The sequence below is a fragment of the Tamandua tetradactyla genome, chromosome 14, assembly GCF_023851605.1.
Source record: "Tamandua tetradactyla isolate mTamTet1 chromosome 14, mTamTet1.pri, whole genome shotgun sequence".
NCBI lineage: Eukaryota > Metazoa > Chordata > Mammalia > Pilosa > Myrmecophagidae > Tamandua > Tamandua tetradactyla.
In genome coordinates this window covers 74150849-74169163 of record NC_135340.1, presented here as the reverse complement: position 1 = coordinate 74169163, position 18315 = coordinate 74150849, and the positions used below count along the sequence as shown (strand labels likewise).

The 18315-nt window shown below is 43.7% G+C and overlaps 1 protein-coding gene across 2 annotated transcripts in view; it reads right to left on the bottom strand.

The window, feature by feature from the left end:
* LIPC (lipase C, hepatic type) overlaps window positions 1-18315 on the bottom strand; it is a 184504-nt gene that overhangs the window by 24514 nt on the left and 141675 nt on the right. For both annotated transcript variants that reach the window (XM_077128030.1, XM_077128031.1), the window contains exon 3: window positions 2887-3074. In XM_077128030.1, coding sequence (XP_076984145.1) covers window positions 2887-3074 — 188 coding nt within the window. The remainder of the gene's footprint in view (window positions 1-2886; window positions 3075-18315) is intronic.

The following is an 18315-nucleotide window of genomic DNA, read 5'->3' as shown; positions in this document are numbered from 1 at the left end:
TACTTAGAACAGTGCTCAGAAGAGTGTTTGGAATAAAAAATGTTACTTATTGCGGCTGTGGTTGCTCTCATTACTGTCATTTCACTGTTTTTATTATCAGTAGTAGACATATTCCAGGCTGGGCAGGATTTGGAAAATGAAGAACTCACCTGTCCCAGCACCCTCAGGTGCCAGCCAGCTGTGGGTGGGTCCGTGGCCCTGGTGGGAGGACTCTGCAATCTTCATGTTGCATTTGCCATGAATTCAGTCAACAAACACTTTTTGAGTACCTAACATATACTGGACACTGTCCCACAAGGGCCACTTCGATGAGAAGAGGACAGAATCCTTTCTGTTAAGAAGCTGACAGCCTAGCAGGGCAGAGAGGCCTACAGACGATTATAAAGCCACACAGCAGAGAGGGCTGAGGGTGTGCAGGGTGGCACCGTGGGCACGACTAACGCACCCTGTGGAGGGCTGAGACCAGGCAGGGGAGGCTTGCGGGAGGCTGTGCCCCACAGGAAAAGCAGGAGTTAATCGGGAGAAGGGGGAGCCAGAAGGTGCCGCCGCAGGTCCAGAGGAGGGAAATGGCATGTACGTGAGGGGTCTACAAGTTCCTGGGTGCTGGTGGGACATGAAGCGGGGGCTGAGAGCGGTAAGGGGGAAGTAGGGTTAGACTGGAGAGCTCCTGGGAGCGCTCATTCTCCTCTGTTGACCAGCCTTCTAGACTCGGTGGCTTTCAGCTCCAGTTATTACCTCAAGTCAGTCCCCCGTTCCACAGTTCTGTCCTTCCCCAAAGTTCTCCCTCTGGATGCATTCCTTCATTCCCACCTCCTCTCAAGTAAGAGACGGTCCCTTCGACTCTAGCAGAGAGCTTTTCCCTTACAGGCTTGGAATAGTGCCTTCTAATCTACCTCCTCCCCACTGGAGGGTCCCCCCAACTCCCCCAGGAGAGCTTTCCATCTCTGCTCTTTAGCTCTCTTACAATAGGTATCACCTTCTCAGGGTTCTGCCCTCTGCCTCCTGTTCCATGTTTTCCTTTAAGGAACATTGTTGGATCTCTGACCCCAGCCACAAGGGAGGTCACCTCTCCAGCAAGAGCTGAGCCACGAGGAGCCTGTGTGAAGCCCACCCAGGGTCGGGGAGGGGTCTCAATAAAACCTCACCCCCAACAAATGTGCTGTGAGATGGAGTCATCAGAAGTGTGGGATTTGGGGCCACAGTCTTCTAGTTCTGAGTTACTGTTCTACTGCTGGCTGTGTGACTGTGGATAAACTCCTTGGTCTCTCTGAGCTGCACTTTCCTCATCTAGGAGATGAGACCAACTCAACCCACCTCTTTGGGAGGTGTGACGATTAATGCAAAGGGTGTAGCTCATGGTAGGGTCTCCATCTCTGTTAGGTCTCTTCTTTAGAGACAGGGAAGCACACCCCCACCCCCACCCCGTAACTCCTTACCCATATCTCTGTGGTGTGGTGGAACCCTTACTCCCCTAGAGGGGGATTCTGCTAGCAGGATGCAGGAGCTGCTGTGCTTTCCCCTGATGGCAGGGACCCTGGCTACACCCGCAAGGTATCATGTGAATTTCCCCACTAGGCTGTAAGAATATATTCCACAGGGAGCGATAAGGTTTGTTTTGTTCACCGCTGAGTGCCTGGTGCCTAGCACCATGCTGACGCATGGCAGTCTCTCAGTAAATACATGTTGAGTGAGAGAGTGGGTCTGCAGGGACTATTTTGCTCTCTAGAGTAAGATATATGGGGGTTTGGAGGGCATTGTTCAGTTTGATGTGAGGGAAGGGTTTCAAAGTAATAAAATAGATCCCAGAATCTCTAGAGGGTTCAAATTGTGAACTAAGTTCCAAATTGTGGGTGGGCATGGAACCAGAAAAGCAGAATTTACTCTTGGGGATAAGTCCTTGCTTGGTTTGACTTCACTCATTGATTACAATATCTTTTCTTTGCTTCATCCATAACAATTGAATTTTTAGCTTCACTAAAGTCTACATTATCCCCAAGAGGCTATACTTCTCAGGCTCTTTTGTTTCCAAGTGTGTCCTCTGAGTGTAACTGGAAGCATTTCACAGATGCTTATGGAAGCCTAACTTAAAAAATCCTTCTTTGACCCTTTTGTGTATATTCCTTACTATATCGCGTTGCTTGGTATACAGATGTGATGGCTAGAGCTGCAGCTGCTATTTTGGAGTATGAGGACGAAGGTCATACCCTGAGGATGAAAGAATAATGTGATGGAAGGAGTTGGGTCCTTGAGGACTTCAATGTCCTAAACAGTCTAACAGGTTTGGAATTACTTACCTCTGGACTTTGATGTGAAATGGAAACAAACATCTGTTTTATTTGAGCCACTACTAACTTAGGTCTCTCTTATTTCCAGCTGATTTTTTTTTTTTTTTTAACATGGTCAGGCACTGGGAATTGAACCCGGGTCTCTGGCATGGCAGGCGAGAACTCTGCCTGCTGAGCCATAGTGGCCCGCCTCTCCAAGTGAATTTAATCTTTACTGATAGGACATTTCATTGGGAGTCCTATGTCTTCTGGCTTCCTACCTCCTCCTGTGAAGCATGCAGATTCTGGTAGTAGCCATCCTCTTGCCTGGACTATAATCCCTTATGGGTCCTAGTGAACTGTGTGACCTCTCTGAGCTACATTTTATTTTCTGAAACATGGAGATAATTATGCATTACCAGCCCTGCTCACCTTGTAGAATTGAGATAATCAACGGGATAATGTGTGGGGAAACACTTGGAAAATTAGGATGTCCTTTATAAATACTATGTATGAAGTTGTTGGCATTGGCTCCCTATCTCTTCATTAAAATTGAACACACTAGGAAGAACTAAAGAAAATTTAAAAGTAGAGACAAGGTAGGCATGCCAGGGTTTCCTACCAGCCACCCGTGGACTATCATCACCAGGGGCAGAGAGGAGTTGAAGCGGCATTCCTTTAACGTGTCTGGCTGATGGAGCCGAATCTCACAGCCCTCATTAGTTTCGTCTTCAAAGAGCAGGAATCTGGTCTCCATCTTCTGCAATGTTTCCTTTGTTTCAACATCTCGAGGGTTTCTTCTGAATGGTCCTGAAATATAAGATTGTGGGCGGTGCTTAGCCCGGCGGTTCATCTTCCTCTGCCAGCTCTGGGCCCTGAATCTGAGGGCGCTGGATCTAAGGGGTTGCTGGGAGGTGCTGGAGGTCAGCATGAGCCGGCCACTGGGTGACCGCGGGCTGTGGGCCAGTCAGACATGATCTCCCAGGACTTTTAATCTAGGGAAACTCCAGGACATAAGGAGCAATTGGAACTGAGGCTTGGAGAGGATAAGCAACGTGTCTAAAATCACACCATCAATACGTGGTAGAATCAGGATTGGAACCCAGATCCCTCTGACTCCACTTTCCATCCCTACATCCCTAGGCTGGAAGAAGCATCTTAATTAGATGATACTATACATTATCTCATGCAACTCGACCTGTTCTCACTTGCAGCCACATCATATCCTATAAGCCTTGGAGGGACAAGGTGCTGGGTGGGCACAATGCGGGGAGGCTAATGAAGGGAGTGATTTTTTTTTTCAGGGAGAGTGATGCTTGATGGTGACCTTGGAGGATGAAGGGACAGCATGAATAAAGGCTCAGAGGCAGGAAACAAGATGGGCAATGGGAGGTAGGAGATGAAGCTGGGGTAGGCAGAGCGTGGAGGGCTCTGGAATGCTGCCAAGGAATATGGACTTTATCCTCTAGATGATGGACTGCTGCTAAAGAGTTTTTCAGCAGTAAAAGATAGATGACTATCCGTTCTGAGTCTTTCAAAGGCTGCGAAGAGTGAGACAAAGGAGAGAAAGATTGTTTTTAACATTTCATTTTCAGCTGCTTTACCAGAAGGCTGTATGGCCCCTCTGTGGGGAGAGCCTCCCCTTGACCATGAGCCTCTTTGGAGGGGGCCATGGTGACCACCCAAAGGCAGGGCCCCTCTTCTCAGCAGGCTGGTGAAGCCTGAAGATGCACAATGTTTCCAAGGTTGTGGCACCCCAGGATGGATAATATATTTTTTGCAAAGATCAGGAATCTGGCCAAGAGCTGGGGGTGGAAGCTCTCACTCCACTTTCCAGCAGAGAGTGCACTCCAAGGGGCAGACCCAACACCGCACTGGCAGTTTAGATCAGTGAACTCAATTCAGCCCAATCATTAAGGACTCTCATTCTTTCTAAGAACAGAACCAACAGGCTTCTCAAATAATAAGTCTTGGGCTTTTCATTTCGGGAGACAGCAGGGCTGAGAGATGATGAACCTACAAAGTGCAAGGAGAGGTCTTAATGAAACCGATTTTCCTACCCAAAGATTATTAATTTGAGCAGCTATTAATTCCCATCAAAGGGCAATGCTTTTTCACTGTGATGACAGAATGAAATGCATCATATTTTATTAAAAGGCAATGAGAGCGAGAATTGAATAACATATCTGAGACAGTGAAGACAATTTCTGCTGCCCAGGTTGGTTTTCTCAAGCTCAGAGATGCCCTCCTCCCTTGCAAGCCTACTCCCTGCCCATGTACCCCATTTCACTGGATGCATGCAAGTCAGAGGTGGGGTCATCTAAGTCAGAGGCTAGGCATCACCTTGCACTCCTTCCCTGGCCTCCCAGTTGGTCCAAAGCTTCAGCTTCCTAAATATCTCTCAGGTCCTGGGCCATGGTTCGGTCACACACCTTTTCTTGCCTGGTTTATGGCAACAGCTTCCTAACTGGTCTCCCTGTGCTGGTCTCACCATATTCCCTCTCACTACTGCTCCAAGAATCTTTCTAGAAAAGAAATCTGGTCTAAACCTTTCAGGGACTTCAAGCTCCTTGGTTTTGCAGACAAGGCCATCAACTGATTACTAGTCTCCCAACTCCTTCCAACTCTTCATCCTCCTGCAACCCCAGATTGCCAGTAGTTCTCTGAAGGCTGTTTTGCACCCTTGCACCTTTGCACCCTCTCTTCCCTCAATCTCTACTGCTCCCGGGTGAACCCTGGACCATCCATTACAAAGGAACTCAGACATGGCTCCTCCAGGAGGCCTCATTCACCCAGAGGAAATGGCTCCCTCCTGTTGCCAGCCCTGCATTATGCACCTGATCCTAATGGCCTTGTCACGCTGCCAGGTAATTTATTCTTTAGGTATGTGTTTCTTCTACAGGCTGCAAACTCCCGGAAGTCTGCATATGCAGCACTGGGGACCAGTGCTGTGAGCCGCCTGGTATTCGGGGGGATCCAGGTCTCAGAGGAAACGCTAACATTAGATCTGTCAGTCATTCATGCATAGGAGCTGAATGTAGGTAACTTTCTTTTATTCACTGACCAAATAGCTCTACCTTCCTTCCTTTCAGGATAAAAGAGTTGGCTAGAATGTACCACACAAAATAAAATGGGGATTAAAAATAGCACCCATCTCATGAAGTTGTTTTGAGGGTTAAATAAGATGATATTTGTATGGAGTTCAGAACAATTCCTGGCACATAATTAACACTGTGCAAGGGTGTGTGGTTGGACAAGTACTGCTGAGAGTATCTCGCATCTTGCATTTCTGATCTGTGAAATCCTTTCCTTCTTTGAAAAAAATTTAAGGATTTAGTTTCATGGTTATTCACTCTGGATTTAGTCGGATGAATCGACTCTGGCCTGGGTACATAGGGCCTTGGCTGTTCCAGAAAGGCCTATGGGGAAGAGTTGGCAGACAGAGGCCCATGTAGTGAGTTGAATTGTTTCCCCCAAAAGATGTGTTCAGGTCCTAGCCTTGGAACCTTGTTTGGAAGTAAGGTCTCTGCAGATGTAGTCCAGTTAAGATGGAGTCAGGCTGGACTAGAGTGGGTCCTAAATCCAATGACTGGCGTCTTCATGAGAGAAAAGAGGGGGAGGTTGGACACAGAGACCCACACAGGGAAGGACATGTACAGGTGGAGTCAGAGATGAGGGCGATGCAGCCCAGGAACACCATGGCTCGCCAGCAGTCACCAGAAGCAGGACAGAGGCAGGGGACGGTTTCTTTCTCCCTCCCAGCAGGAAGGAAACAACCCGCTGACAGCTTGAGCTTGGACTTCTGGTCTCCGGAACTGTGAGAGAATAAATTCCTGTTGTTTTAAGCCACCCAATTGGTGGCAATTTGTTAAAGGCAGCCCTAGGAAACCAGGACAGGTCATAAGGTAAGCTGGAGGCTCTGGCTTTCTTTAGCCTGCAGATGAATGAGAAGATTGTATGTCTGTAGGTGTGTGTCTATGCATTCATTTATCCTTTGCCCCAGGCCTTGGCTTGGTACTAGGTGGAGGCAAACAGGGGCTTGGTCTCCATCTTCCGGGTGTCCCCACCCCAGTGGGGCAGGTGAGCATGGCAGCCAGCTGTGGAATGCGGCGGCTGTAAGTGCTGTAAGGCAGGGACACCCTGAGTGGCACTTTAGGGGGAGATGCAAGAGGAGTCAAAGTATCAGCTGAGCTTGGAAGGATGAAGACTCTTTAAGAGTGCATGACTAAGAGAAATAGTCGAAGAGAGTAGGATTCTGGTGCTTAGAAAACTACAAGATTTAGTGGAGGACATGAGAGGTGAAGGGTGATGGAGAAGAGGGACTAGAATTATTTTGTGCAACTCCAGGAGTTAGAAACAAAATCGGTGGATGAACATAACATGGAAGAAGATGTTTTTCACTTAAACAGTTCACAAAACGACATAGTCGAAGCACTTGGGACAAAGAGAAAATAAAGGGTGGTACTACAACAAAGTCAGAAGTGTTAACAGGTTAGCCATCCTAGAATAGACACTGTGCGATCTTACAGGGTTGCTAAAGATGGACCACAGATTTGTTCTGGGAGCCTTATTGGCCAAATCAAAGAGGAAAACAAGATGTTAGAAGCTTCAATGTCCAGTTGCTCCACCTTTCCTGGACCTGAGACCAGAGATGGTTTCCCTATGGGTTGCTGTATGGAGTCACTGGATGAGTCGGTGTCATTGTGCTGGGCACGTTCCTACAAAATGCATCACAGTAAGTGTTCAGTGGTGGATTCTGAGAGGGCTCCCCCTCCTCAAAGGAAGCAACAGTCACAGCATCTAAAAACACAGGTCACAAGGAGTCTTTAAGAGGCTTTAATCTGGAAGCAGTCCCCGTGACTGAGGGAGGCAGGGACCACTTTGGGTCATTTTTATGAGGGGTGTGAGGGCAGCAGAGGAGCCCAGAGCCTGAGTGTCTGAGCCTCCACTGGGGGCAGAGTCTGACTCCCCTTCACAGCACACACAGAGCAGGTGGGCATCACTTCAAGGACTCCCCCCTCACTGTCACCCACATCATACCTTTAATGGTATTTCTTCCCCAAGCTTTAGCCCTGTAGATAGCTGGCTCTTGATTGGACATCTCTACTTGTGTAGCCTATTGGTACCGAAAAATTGCTAAGGCCAAACTGAATTTATCATCTTTCTTTCCAACCCATTACTTTCCCTCCATTTCCTATTGTAGTTCATCATACCATCATTTGTCCATGCTTTGCTCAAGTTCGAAAGCTTTGTGCCACTTCTCTATCTCTTTGTCCCTTTCCCAATGGGTCACCAAATACTGGGATTCTGCCTCACAAGTACCTTCTCTGCCCTGTGTCACTCGCCTACTCTGGAGCCTCACTTATTTTTTTAAATTGTGGTATTTAAATAGGTGGACTCTTCACTGCTTTGTATCCTATTTTTCCATTTTTAGAATTAATACATGCTCACTGTACATATATAACTTGAAAAATGCTAAAATGAATAAAGAGTTTTGTCACTCAGAAAAGTACAGCACTATTCTAGAATATTTCCTTCCAATCTTTTCTTATGGAGATATTTATTTGTTCCATAGACTTTTATTTAGAATGTTTAGAATCAAGATAATATTGTGTGAATGGCTTTATTTCCTTCTTCACCTATCATGGTAATTTTCTTATAGCATTAAAAATTCTTTTAAAATATTATTTTGGAAAGTAGCATGATTTATTTTCTTCTTCGATTATTGTCAGACGTTAGGTTGTTTCTACATTTTTTTCCCTATACCAGCTTTGATGGTGAGGTTCATACATCAGCTTAGCCAGGTGATGGTACCCAGTTGTCTGGTCAGGCAATCACTAGCCTAACCATTTCAGCAAGGCTATTTCATGGCTGGTTGATAAGCCAGAAGGCTGATTTATTAAATCATCAGTCGGTTGACAGCATCTGTGGCTCATTACATCTACAGTCAACTAAGGGAGTGTCTTCTGCAACAAGAGAATCCAATCAGTTGGATTTAATCCAATGAGCCAAAGACTGTTAAGAGGCAAGAACTATCCTAAGAGGGTCCATTGGTGACCATCACTGCAATGCCAGCTAGCAGCCTGCCCTATGGAATTTGGATGCCTGTGTCCCTGCAGCTGAATGAGACACTTGTATAAAATCTCCTATTTACAGATATCTCCTGTTGGCTCTGTTTCTCTAGAGAACCCTAATACAACAACCAAAATGCTCTGGTGACCATCTATCTATATAAATTTTTGAATCTGTAAAAATTTTCTAACACAGATTCTAAAAGTAAAACCATTAGTTCCATAGGTACACGATGTTATTTATCTCTCTTTATATATGCATATATCCAAATTATTTTCCAGCAGTTTTACATGGCCAGACACCGGGAATCGAACACAGGTCTCTGGCATGTTAGGCAAGAACTCTGCCTGCTGAGCCACCATGGCCTGCTCCAGCATTTTTTAAGCTAATATTTGCTGAGTGCTTTTTCTGTGCCAGGAACTTTTCTAATAGCCCTATTTGTAGTAAAGCTTACAACAGTTCTATGAGGAACCAAAGCTATCAGTGAAGCAATTTGTTCCATGTTGTATAGAAGCATCTCCTTTTCCAGTTTTATCTTCTGAAATTGTCACTTTGTCATGTCTTTAGGGAAGAAAAAGACATAGCAGTAATAAGAATTTGGGTGTGATGCTATGGTTTCTAGAGAGAATATTAACTAAGGTAGGCAGACAAATCCTTTAAAGGAATGTATCCTGGGCAGGAAGGCTTGGGGTTGCCTTCTCTAGGATAGCAAGTTTCTGAGGCAGCAAAGCAATCCTCAGAATTGGTGAGGAGATGCTGGGAGAAGGAGAAGCCATTACACTTGTAATTTTAGAGGCCTCCCAACAAGCGATTTGTTGAGCCTCCAGGTTTGAGGTTCCTAACACTTCATACAAGAACAAATTATTTCGTTTTCTTTTGGGTAAGTCCATCATCAGGTGGGTGATTGGAACCAATTGAGCTTTGCTATTTGGCATCAGAGGGGGCCAAGAATTTTGCAATAGAAGATCCTGATTGGAGTTAGGTCCCTTTATAGAAGGGCAAGCTCGTGTGCTTCTGCTCAGTTCAATGTTTGTCCAGCTTCTCAGGAATTTGACAGTCATAGATTCTTCAGCAGCTCTTGAAATGGGAGGCCTTGGCTTAAAGCCAGGTTGCCAAGCACTGTTTTTTGTTTTTAATTTTTTTATTAGAGGAGTTCTGGATTTACAAAACAACCAGGCAAAAAATACAGTATTACCATATATCACCACACCATCCACACTTTGCATTCATGTGGAACATTTGTTCCAGTTGTTGAGAGCACTTTTTAAATAATTGCACTATTTTGTAAACAGTAGTTACATTTGTTACAGTTGATGAAAGATTATTAAAATCATACTGTTATCTACCATCCATGATTTACATTAGCTATATTTTTCCCATATAACCACCTGATTATAAATAGCTTGTACTAGTATTGCACACTTGTTATAATTTGTGAAAGAACATTCTTATACTTGTGCTATTAACTAAAATCCATTTTCCACAATAGAGTTCGCTGTGTTGTGCGGGCCTCTGTTTTATCTTTTAATTTTTATTCTACTATTAAATACATCCTAAAGTTTCCCCTTTTAACCACATTCAACCCTATAGTTCAGCTGTTGATTACACTCACAATAATGTGCTACCATCACCACCATCTGTTTCCAAACTTTTACCATCAACCTAAATACAAATTCTATACAAGTTAAGCATCAATTCCCCATTCTCTGACCCCAGTCTATTTCCTGGTAATCTGTATGCTAGATAGTAACAATAGGCGCTTGCTTATTATAATTAGTTCATATCAGTGAGATCATACAAAATTTGTCCTTTTGTGTCTGGCGTATTTCGCACAACATAATGTCCTCAAAGTTCATCTGTGTGCATAAGGACTCCATTCTTTTTTATGAATGGGTTGTTTCCATCTTTGGGCAATTGTGAATAAAGCTGCAATGAACATCAGTGTGCAAATATCTGTTCAAGTCCTTGTTTTCATTTCTTTTGAGTATATGACTAGTCGTGGGATTGCTGGATCATATGGTGATTGCTAAGGAACAGCCAAACTGTCTTCCACAGTCCCTGTACCATTTTACATTCTTACCAGCTGTGAATGAGTATTCTTACTTCTCCACAACCTCTCTAATACTTTCAGTTTTATTTTTTTTAATAGTAGTCATTCTAGCGGGTGTGAAGTGATATCTTATTGAAGTTTTGATTTGCATTTCCTACTAGCAGGCGATGTTGAGCATCTTTTCATGTGCTTTTTAGCTATTTGAATTTTGTCTTTGGAGAAATGTCTATTCAAGTTCTTTTGGCCATTTTTTAAATTGCATTGTTTGTCTTTTTATTGTTGAGTTTCTTTATATATTCTGTAGGTTTCTTTATATATTCTGGATATTTAAACTTTATCCAATATTACAGATATTTTCTCCCTTTGAGTAGGTTTTCTTTTCACTTTTGTGATAAAGTCCTCTAAAAGGGATTTTTTTTTTTTTGCATGGGCAGGCACCAAGAATCGAACCCGGGTCTCCAGCATGGCAGAGAACTCTGCCTACTGAGCCACCGTGCCTGCCCTTGAGATAAAGTCCCTTAATGCACAATTTTTAAAAATTTTGCTGAGGTCCCATCTATCTATTTTTTCTTTTGTTGTTTATACTTTGGATTTAAAGTCTAAGAAACTATTGCCTACCACAAGATCTTGAAGATGCTTCCCTACTTTTTGTCTAGACATTTTAAAGTTCTGGTCCTTCTATTTAGGTCTTTGATCCATTTTGAGTTAAGTTTTGTGAGAGAGGGGTCCTCTTTCATTCGTTTGCATATGAATATTCAGTTCTCCCAACACCATTTGTTGAAAGGACTTCGGGGAGCTGTCAAAAATAAACTGACCATAGATCTGAAGGTCTGCTTCTGAACTCTCAACTCTATTCCATTGGTCACTATATGCAGTAGTGTGCTGTTTGACCACCATAGCTTCGTAATATGCTTTAAAGTGAAGAATGGTGAGCCCTGAAACTTTGTTCTTCTTTCTCAAGATGTTTTTGACTATTCAAGGCCATATTGATGACATCATTCACGATCATCTTATTGAGCAAAACTGGGCTCCCAAACTGCCTCTGGGCTTTTCCAGAGAAATAATGCGGCCTCCTTTGCTTTCACTAGCAGAAGGTGGCAGAGGGGGCTTTGGTTTACCTTCTGCCAATATCTCACACTGCAGAGAATTCCTCCAAGCAGGAGGCAGAGGTCCTCACTTCAAGAAGGCCAGTGATGTTCAACCTGTCTCTCTCAGCTGGAAGGGTACATGGTGAAACATGGAGGCGTCTGCTGGCTTCCTCATAGCTTCACAAAAAGTCCAAGTACTGTTTTGGTTAACAATTTAATTCAATGCTGTTATTGGTTCAGAATTTTATTTGGATGTATACTGACTGTTTAGCTCCTGAATTTGGTCTTCATTTCACCTTATCTCTCAGCCCCTACCTCAGATATGGCCTACACAATTGCCAAGTGAGGCTGACAATGAACAGAACAGGGGGCAGAGGCAGAGGACCTTGGCCCTAATTATGGCGTTTAGGGCATTGCCTGATGGTATCAGAGTCAAAAGGATCCAGCCCAGGGCTGCCTGCTTTATGGAGTTATCAGTGGAGTCAAGTAGCCCAGGAGAGGTGGCAGGTGAGACAGATATTGCATTTAATATTGGCCATGCTTTGCCTGTAAAAGGAAAATGGACTCCAAAAACCCATTTTATCAGAGGTTGAAGAAGTTGGTATTTCACACTCAAGTGAGAAAAGAAGAGAGGAAGAATGCTGGCTCCTTTACAATCTGGCCTCATAAATGGGAGGGATAAAAAACAAGCCCCTACATACCATGTGCATGACTAGCTTACTGCATAGCAGCAAGAGAACAGGAGAGGGTAGGAGCCTGGGCTCTGGAACCAGACTGTCTGGCTTGAATTCCAACTCTGCCCTCTTGCTAACTGTGTGGCCTAGGACAAGTTACTTAACCCTTCTGTGCCTACCTTATAAAACGGAATTATCACTTAGCACCTACTTTCTAGAAGTTACAGGTTAACTCATATTGTTTAAAAATAATGTGAAAGAAAGATTTATGGATTCCTCTTGGTGAGCCTTAAGGAAGACGCATGTCACAAGATCTTTAATCAAAGGAGGAAATGGATTCAATCTGGAACATTTATGTTTATTCATAGACAGAGGGGCTGGCTCATTTTGGGGGCTTGCTTTTCAGATGTAGGGGTGTCAAACAGCTCCAATAGGCTATATTTCAACATAAATAAAATCAGCAAATTGCACTTGATAAAGTCAATGGCTTTAAATATTATTATTTAAGCTGCATCCTAGTGTCCTGGAATCCTAGTGCTGGGAAAGATATTTGAAACCTGTTAGACAAAACCCTCATAGTGTGTGCATTTCAGCAGTGTGCAGGAACCAGCTTGCAGTCACTCAGGAGAGCCAATTGTGCTCAGCTCTCTGTGTTGAGTTATTTAACATTTGCAGTTTGAAATTGGCCACATGGGAGTAATACACCATGGCAATTGGCAAAGGCTATAATTAAGGAGGGTGTTCTAGTCTGCTAGCTGCCAGAATGCAATATACCAGAAATGGAACGGCTTTTAAAAAGAGGAATTTAATAAGTTGCTAATTTGCAGTTCTAAGGCTGAGAAAATGTCCCAATTAAAGCAAGTCTGTAAAAATGTCCAAATTAAGGCACCAACAAGAGGCCACCTTCACTCAAGAAAGGCCGATGAAATTCAGACTTTCTCTCTCAACTGGAAAGGCACATGGCGAACATGAAAACATTTGCTAGCTTCCTCTCCAGGCCTCTTGTTTCATGAAACTCCACTGGGGGCGTTTTCCTTCTACATCTCCATAGATCTCTGGTTGCGTGGGCTCTCGTGGTACTTTGTGCTCTCTTGCTCTCAAAGGGAACTCTCCAAAATGTTTCCTCTTTTAAAGGATTCCGGTAAACTAATCAAGACCCACCTGGCATGGGTCTAATTAATTAATACCCACAATTGGGTGAGTCACATCTCCATGGAGATAACCTAATCAAGCTTCCAGCCTACAGTACTGAATAGGGATTCAAAGAGAAGCTGCCTCCACGAGATGGGATCAGGATTAAAACATGTTTTTCCTAGGGTACATAAATCCTTTCAAACTGCCACAGGAGGGCTATTTATTTATTTATTTATTTATTTTGAGAGAGTGAACAGCAGCTAAAAATAAGCCTTTTTTCTGAGATCTTGGTCCACAACACGCAGGTGAGCAATAAGCAGCACATTTTTCTTTTCTTTTTTTCCTTTATGTTAACTTACACAGGGCTCTGATTCCTGCCACTGAACTGGTGCAGTTTGGGTTGCTCATTCATTTACCCAGTTTTGTGCAAAGGCCCTTCTGCCTTGGCATTGTTTACATTGAGTCCAGCTTCTAAGGTGCCTATTGTTCCAGCATACATAGTCATTCTGCTATTTGAGGTCATGCTTGATATATGGGAAGCTCCATGAGGTTGGGGGCTCCATGCCTGCTCCTACCTGAGGAGTTACTTGGAAGCACTGCCTGGGTTTTTGCTGCTGAAGAACATACGAACTTCTACCAGCTCCCCATCAGGGAGTTAGGTATCTTCCTTGCCTCCCCTTGAGGATACATACCTAGGACAATCTTTTGATGAATCTAGGCTTTCACAAAAGACAGGAAAATAATGTGGATTCTGGTGGCTTCTGCTTTCAGTCCTGAAAACACCTCTAAATTAAGGAATGGTGACATTGATGGAAATACAAGGAAAATCAATCAATTCAAAGCAATATCTCAAAAAAAATAATATCTCAATAAATTATCTAACAATATAAGGAAAAGAAACTGGAGACCCAGAGACGTGAACTCACTTCTCAAGCTCACTCAGCTAGTTATGGTCAAAGAGGCGATTTGAACATAGGCTTCTGCCCCCCAGGTCAGGCTCTTTTCACAACACTGATTTCTCCAGCAGCGACTCTGGTGGTCTCTCTTGGACTGGCTCTGCTTCTGTCCACTGCTAATAGCTCTATGAGCGGTCAACATTTGCTGAGTGCTCAGCATGCACCAAGTGCTCCCAAGTGCTCTGCAAAGCCGTGTATATACTTTATTTTAATTTGGGCCTGTTCAGTGCCCAATCCACCCTCTTGTTCTCAGTTCCATTAGAAAGGTCAGACGCAGGATGGCTTTTCCAAATAGTCCCTGGGCCAGTAGCTTAGATGGAAAAAGGCAACACAAATCTTTCCTTTCCAATTTGGCTTCTTAACACCCAGCTTTGGTGCTGGTGTTGGAGTGAGAATGCTGTCGTCAGTCATTTTTTTTTTTTTTTTAGCTATTTATTCATTCATTTTTCTCTCCAATAATTTCCAAGTGCCTACTCTGTGCTATGAGTTTTCACAGATGAAACTTGCCTCCAGAGAATTTGTTTCTGGAGCAAGCACCAGGTGTTCTTCCTTATTCTTTTAAAAAATGTATTCATTGCCCCAAAGCAGGGAAACAGTGTAAAATAAAAATTAAAAAAATATAGCCACAATCTCATCTTCCTGATGGACTGATTTTTATTTTTCTGTGTTTTAAGTGTGCATCCAGAAGCAAATATATTTTTCATGGAACTGTGCAGATATGATGTTTCTTTCCTTTTTCATTTTACCGTAGCAATAATCTTCTCTCCACACTCCTATGGAATCCATGCTCATCATTTTTAGTGACTGAGTAATGTTCCACTGAGGGATTATTTCATAATTTATGTATCCATTTTCCTATCATGAGACAAGCAGGCTGTTACCAATTTTTCACCTTTATAAATAAAGCTGTGAATGAACTCCACACAGACAGCTTTTCCTTTCAGGGAATTTTGTCCACTCACATAAATTACTTGGCTAAATGGTGAGATCATTTTCCCAGCATGAGAGTTGACGCAGTCTTACATATAAATCCCCCACATCTGTCAGCAGCTGGCCCATGTAACCATCCCCAGGAACCCCATGCAGACCCTAAAAGGTCTCAGTAAAGGTGATGATGGGGTGCTGGAGGGGGTGGAATTGAGGAGTCAGGTTTACATGGCTATCACTTATCTTTTGCTAGGTACTGGGCATACCTTATCTTATCCAACCCTCATAACACCCCTATGAGGTAGGTGCTATTACTATCCCCTAAGGGGATGGGATTCCAGTGAAGCTAAAGCGTCTTGACCAAGGTCACCTGGAAGATGAGGGATTTAGGTCAGCCATCGCAGGTTCTAGTCCTGGCTTTCCCCAAACCAGCTGGGCACCAGCTTTGGTCTTGGGAAAACAAAGGTTGGGAGATGATCTTAGGGTCCCTCTGGTTCTGAGATACAAGAGTTCTGAGACTGTCCCATCCCTGACTTTCAGTAAGGGACACTAGAGAGAAGGTTTTTTTGAGGCCAAAGTTAAGTAGGCCAAAAAGAAACTTGAGAGTCTGAGTGGAGGTGAACAGGAACTGCTGGCTCTGTTCCCACTGGAATTCTCCTTTCTGCTGCACTGGTATCTGGGCCCAGCATTTTGCAAAGATAAACACTTGCAGCATGAGGAAAGCATTAAGTATTAACTTAGCAAAAGAGCAGCCATGGTTGCTGTTTAAGCCAAAAGTAAATCGTAGGTGGGGAGCATGATGCTCTCTCAGGCAAGGTTTTGGGGGCTGCCTGATAAAGAAATGGGCTTGGCCTCACCTCTGAGCCTCCCTTGGCCTTCCCCATGTTGGGGCCTGGGGCTGAAAAGGCCGGTTACTGGGTATGCTCTTCAGACCATTCATTGGAATGATCCCATTCATTTGTTTATTCATTTATTCCACCAAGCATTTACTGAGTGCCTACTATGTGGCAGGCATTGTGCTGAAACTTTTTGGTCTTGTGCTTAACCCCTGTTCCATGTCCTTTAAGGTATTCCTTTGGATCCATGTCATGCCTTCACTGCTGCTGTGAAGCTCAGCTGATTGTTCACTGCCCGCTTCAGACCATGGGCATGTGCTATACAATTTCTTGGGGAGCAGTGATGGAAGATGGTAGTGTAGTGGAAACTCCTGGGAAATTCAACCTGTGGGAACTTCGGTTTCCTTACCTTAAATTGGAAACATTAAGACCCATCTCATGGGGTTGTTGTGATAACTGGACTACATTTGTTAAAATGTCCAGTCCAGAGCTTTAGTGTGTTGGTTCTTTTTCCTTTCAGAACTTACCTCAGAGTTCTTCTCTCTCAAGTCTTGACCCAACATAGTTTTTTCCCGACAGTTTTGGCACTTACCCACCAAGTTTTTTGCCAGCCTTTTTAGCACCTTTCTGTGAATTAGAAGCACGCAGCTCCTTTGAGCAGCACAGTGCCTCAGATACATGGCTTGGCACAAAGACTGTGCCTTGGTGCCAAGGAAAGGAAGCTCCTTTCTGGACTGAGGATTTCAGCCTCCCCTCTCCAACTTGGCCAGTCCCTGTTGGGCCTATTGATCTTATGAAGCCGACCTGGAGCTTATTATCCTGAGTCTCTGTCTCTACCAGCTGGGGCATGCCATCTGCATCGGACAGCTTAAGGAAAAAACCAGGCTTCCAGGGCACAGGACAACCATCTCTGCTAATGGGGAAGTACAGGTCTGACCTCACCACACACCCTGCAGGTGCTCTTACAGCACTATTAAGTGAATACTTGTCCTGTAAGGCTCCCTAGGTTGTACCTCATGGTTTCCATCTGAAGGCAGTGGTTCTCACATACTCATGAACCTAAGAATGCAGACACCTGGACCCATCCAGAGCAGCTGATTCAGTAAGGCTAAGGAGGCCTCAGAATCTGCATTATCCCAAGGTGACAGATCACTCTAAGAATAACTTGCCTAGTAGTTAAGAATATGAGCTTTGGAATCAGGCTGGGATTCTAAATCTTGGCTCTGCCACTAGCTGCAATCTTGGGCAAGTTTACAGATGGTTTCCTCATAGTATTATAATATAAATGAGACAAATGTGTAAAGTGCCTCCCACAGTGCGTGGTTTAAAACAGGTTCTCAAAAATGGAGGCAGCCATGGTGGTTTTGGTGGTATTAGAAGTAGTGATGGAAGAGTCTTTCTGCTTCTATGAATAACAGCCTGTGAGCAGAAAGAATATCCGATAAGATAACTCTTCCTTTCAAGATGATCTGGGGTCACTTAATTTCAACAATTGGGATGGACCAAAAGATCAATTCTGGAAATGTGCAGGGCAAAGTCCAGTGCTCTGAGATGATATAGGTCTCCCACCCCAGCCTCTCTCCAACCCCTTAGAAGGCACGTGGACACACTGAGACACTCCCAAAAGGCCTTGCACCTCTGTTGCATGGATATACAGATGGATCAAAGAAAGAGAATGGAAACCCAGCCCACCCTATATACTGAATACGTAGAGGAATTCAGTATTTGGTAGAAGAGGTATCTCAAATCAGTAGGGTAAAGATGGACTTTTAGATAAATAGTATGGGGAGAATTTGGAAAGACAAAAAGATATAGTTGGATCCAAACCTAACACTATATACCAGGAAAACCTCTAATGGATCAAGTTTTTAAATGAAAAAATATGAAAACCGTAAAACGACTAGAAGAAAATTGGGGCAAATACCTTTCTGACATTGTGAGCAAGGATTTTCTGTGACTTGACATTCAGAAGCTTTAAAAGGGTATTAAATTAGACTACACTAAAATAAACAAAAAACTTCCACATGGTCAACTAGGTTAAATTAAATTAATTAAAATACCATAAGTAAACCCAAAAGACAAATAACAAACTGAGAAAAATATCTGCAACTCACGACATAAGGACTAATCTCTCTCGTCTGTGAAAAAGCCCTTGAAATAAAAAAGACCAGCAACCTATAGAAAAACAGGCAAAGACAATGTGGAGAGACATTCCAAAGAAAAAGAAATACAGATGGTCCTTTCACATCTGAGAAGCACCTCAACCACACTCTTAAGGAGAAATACATGTTAAAACTATACCAGGACATGGGTC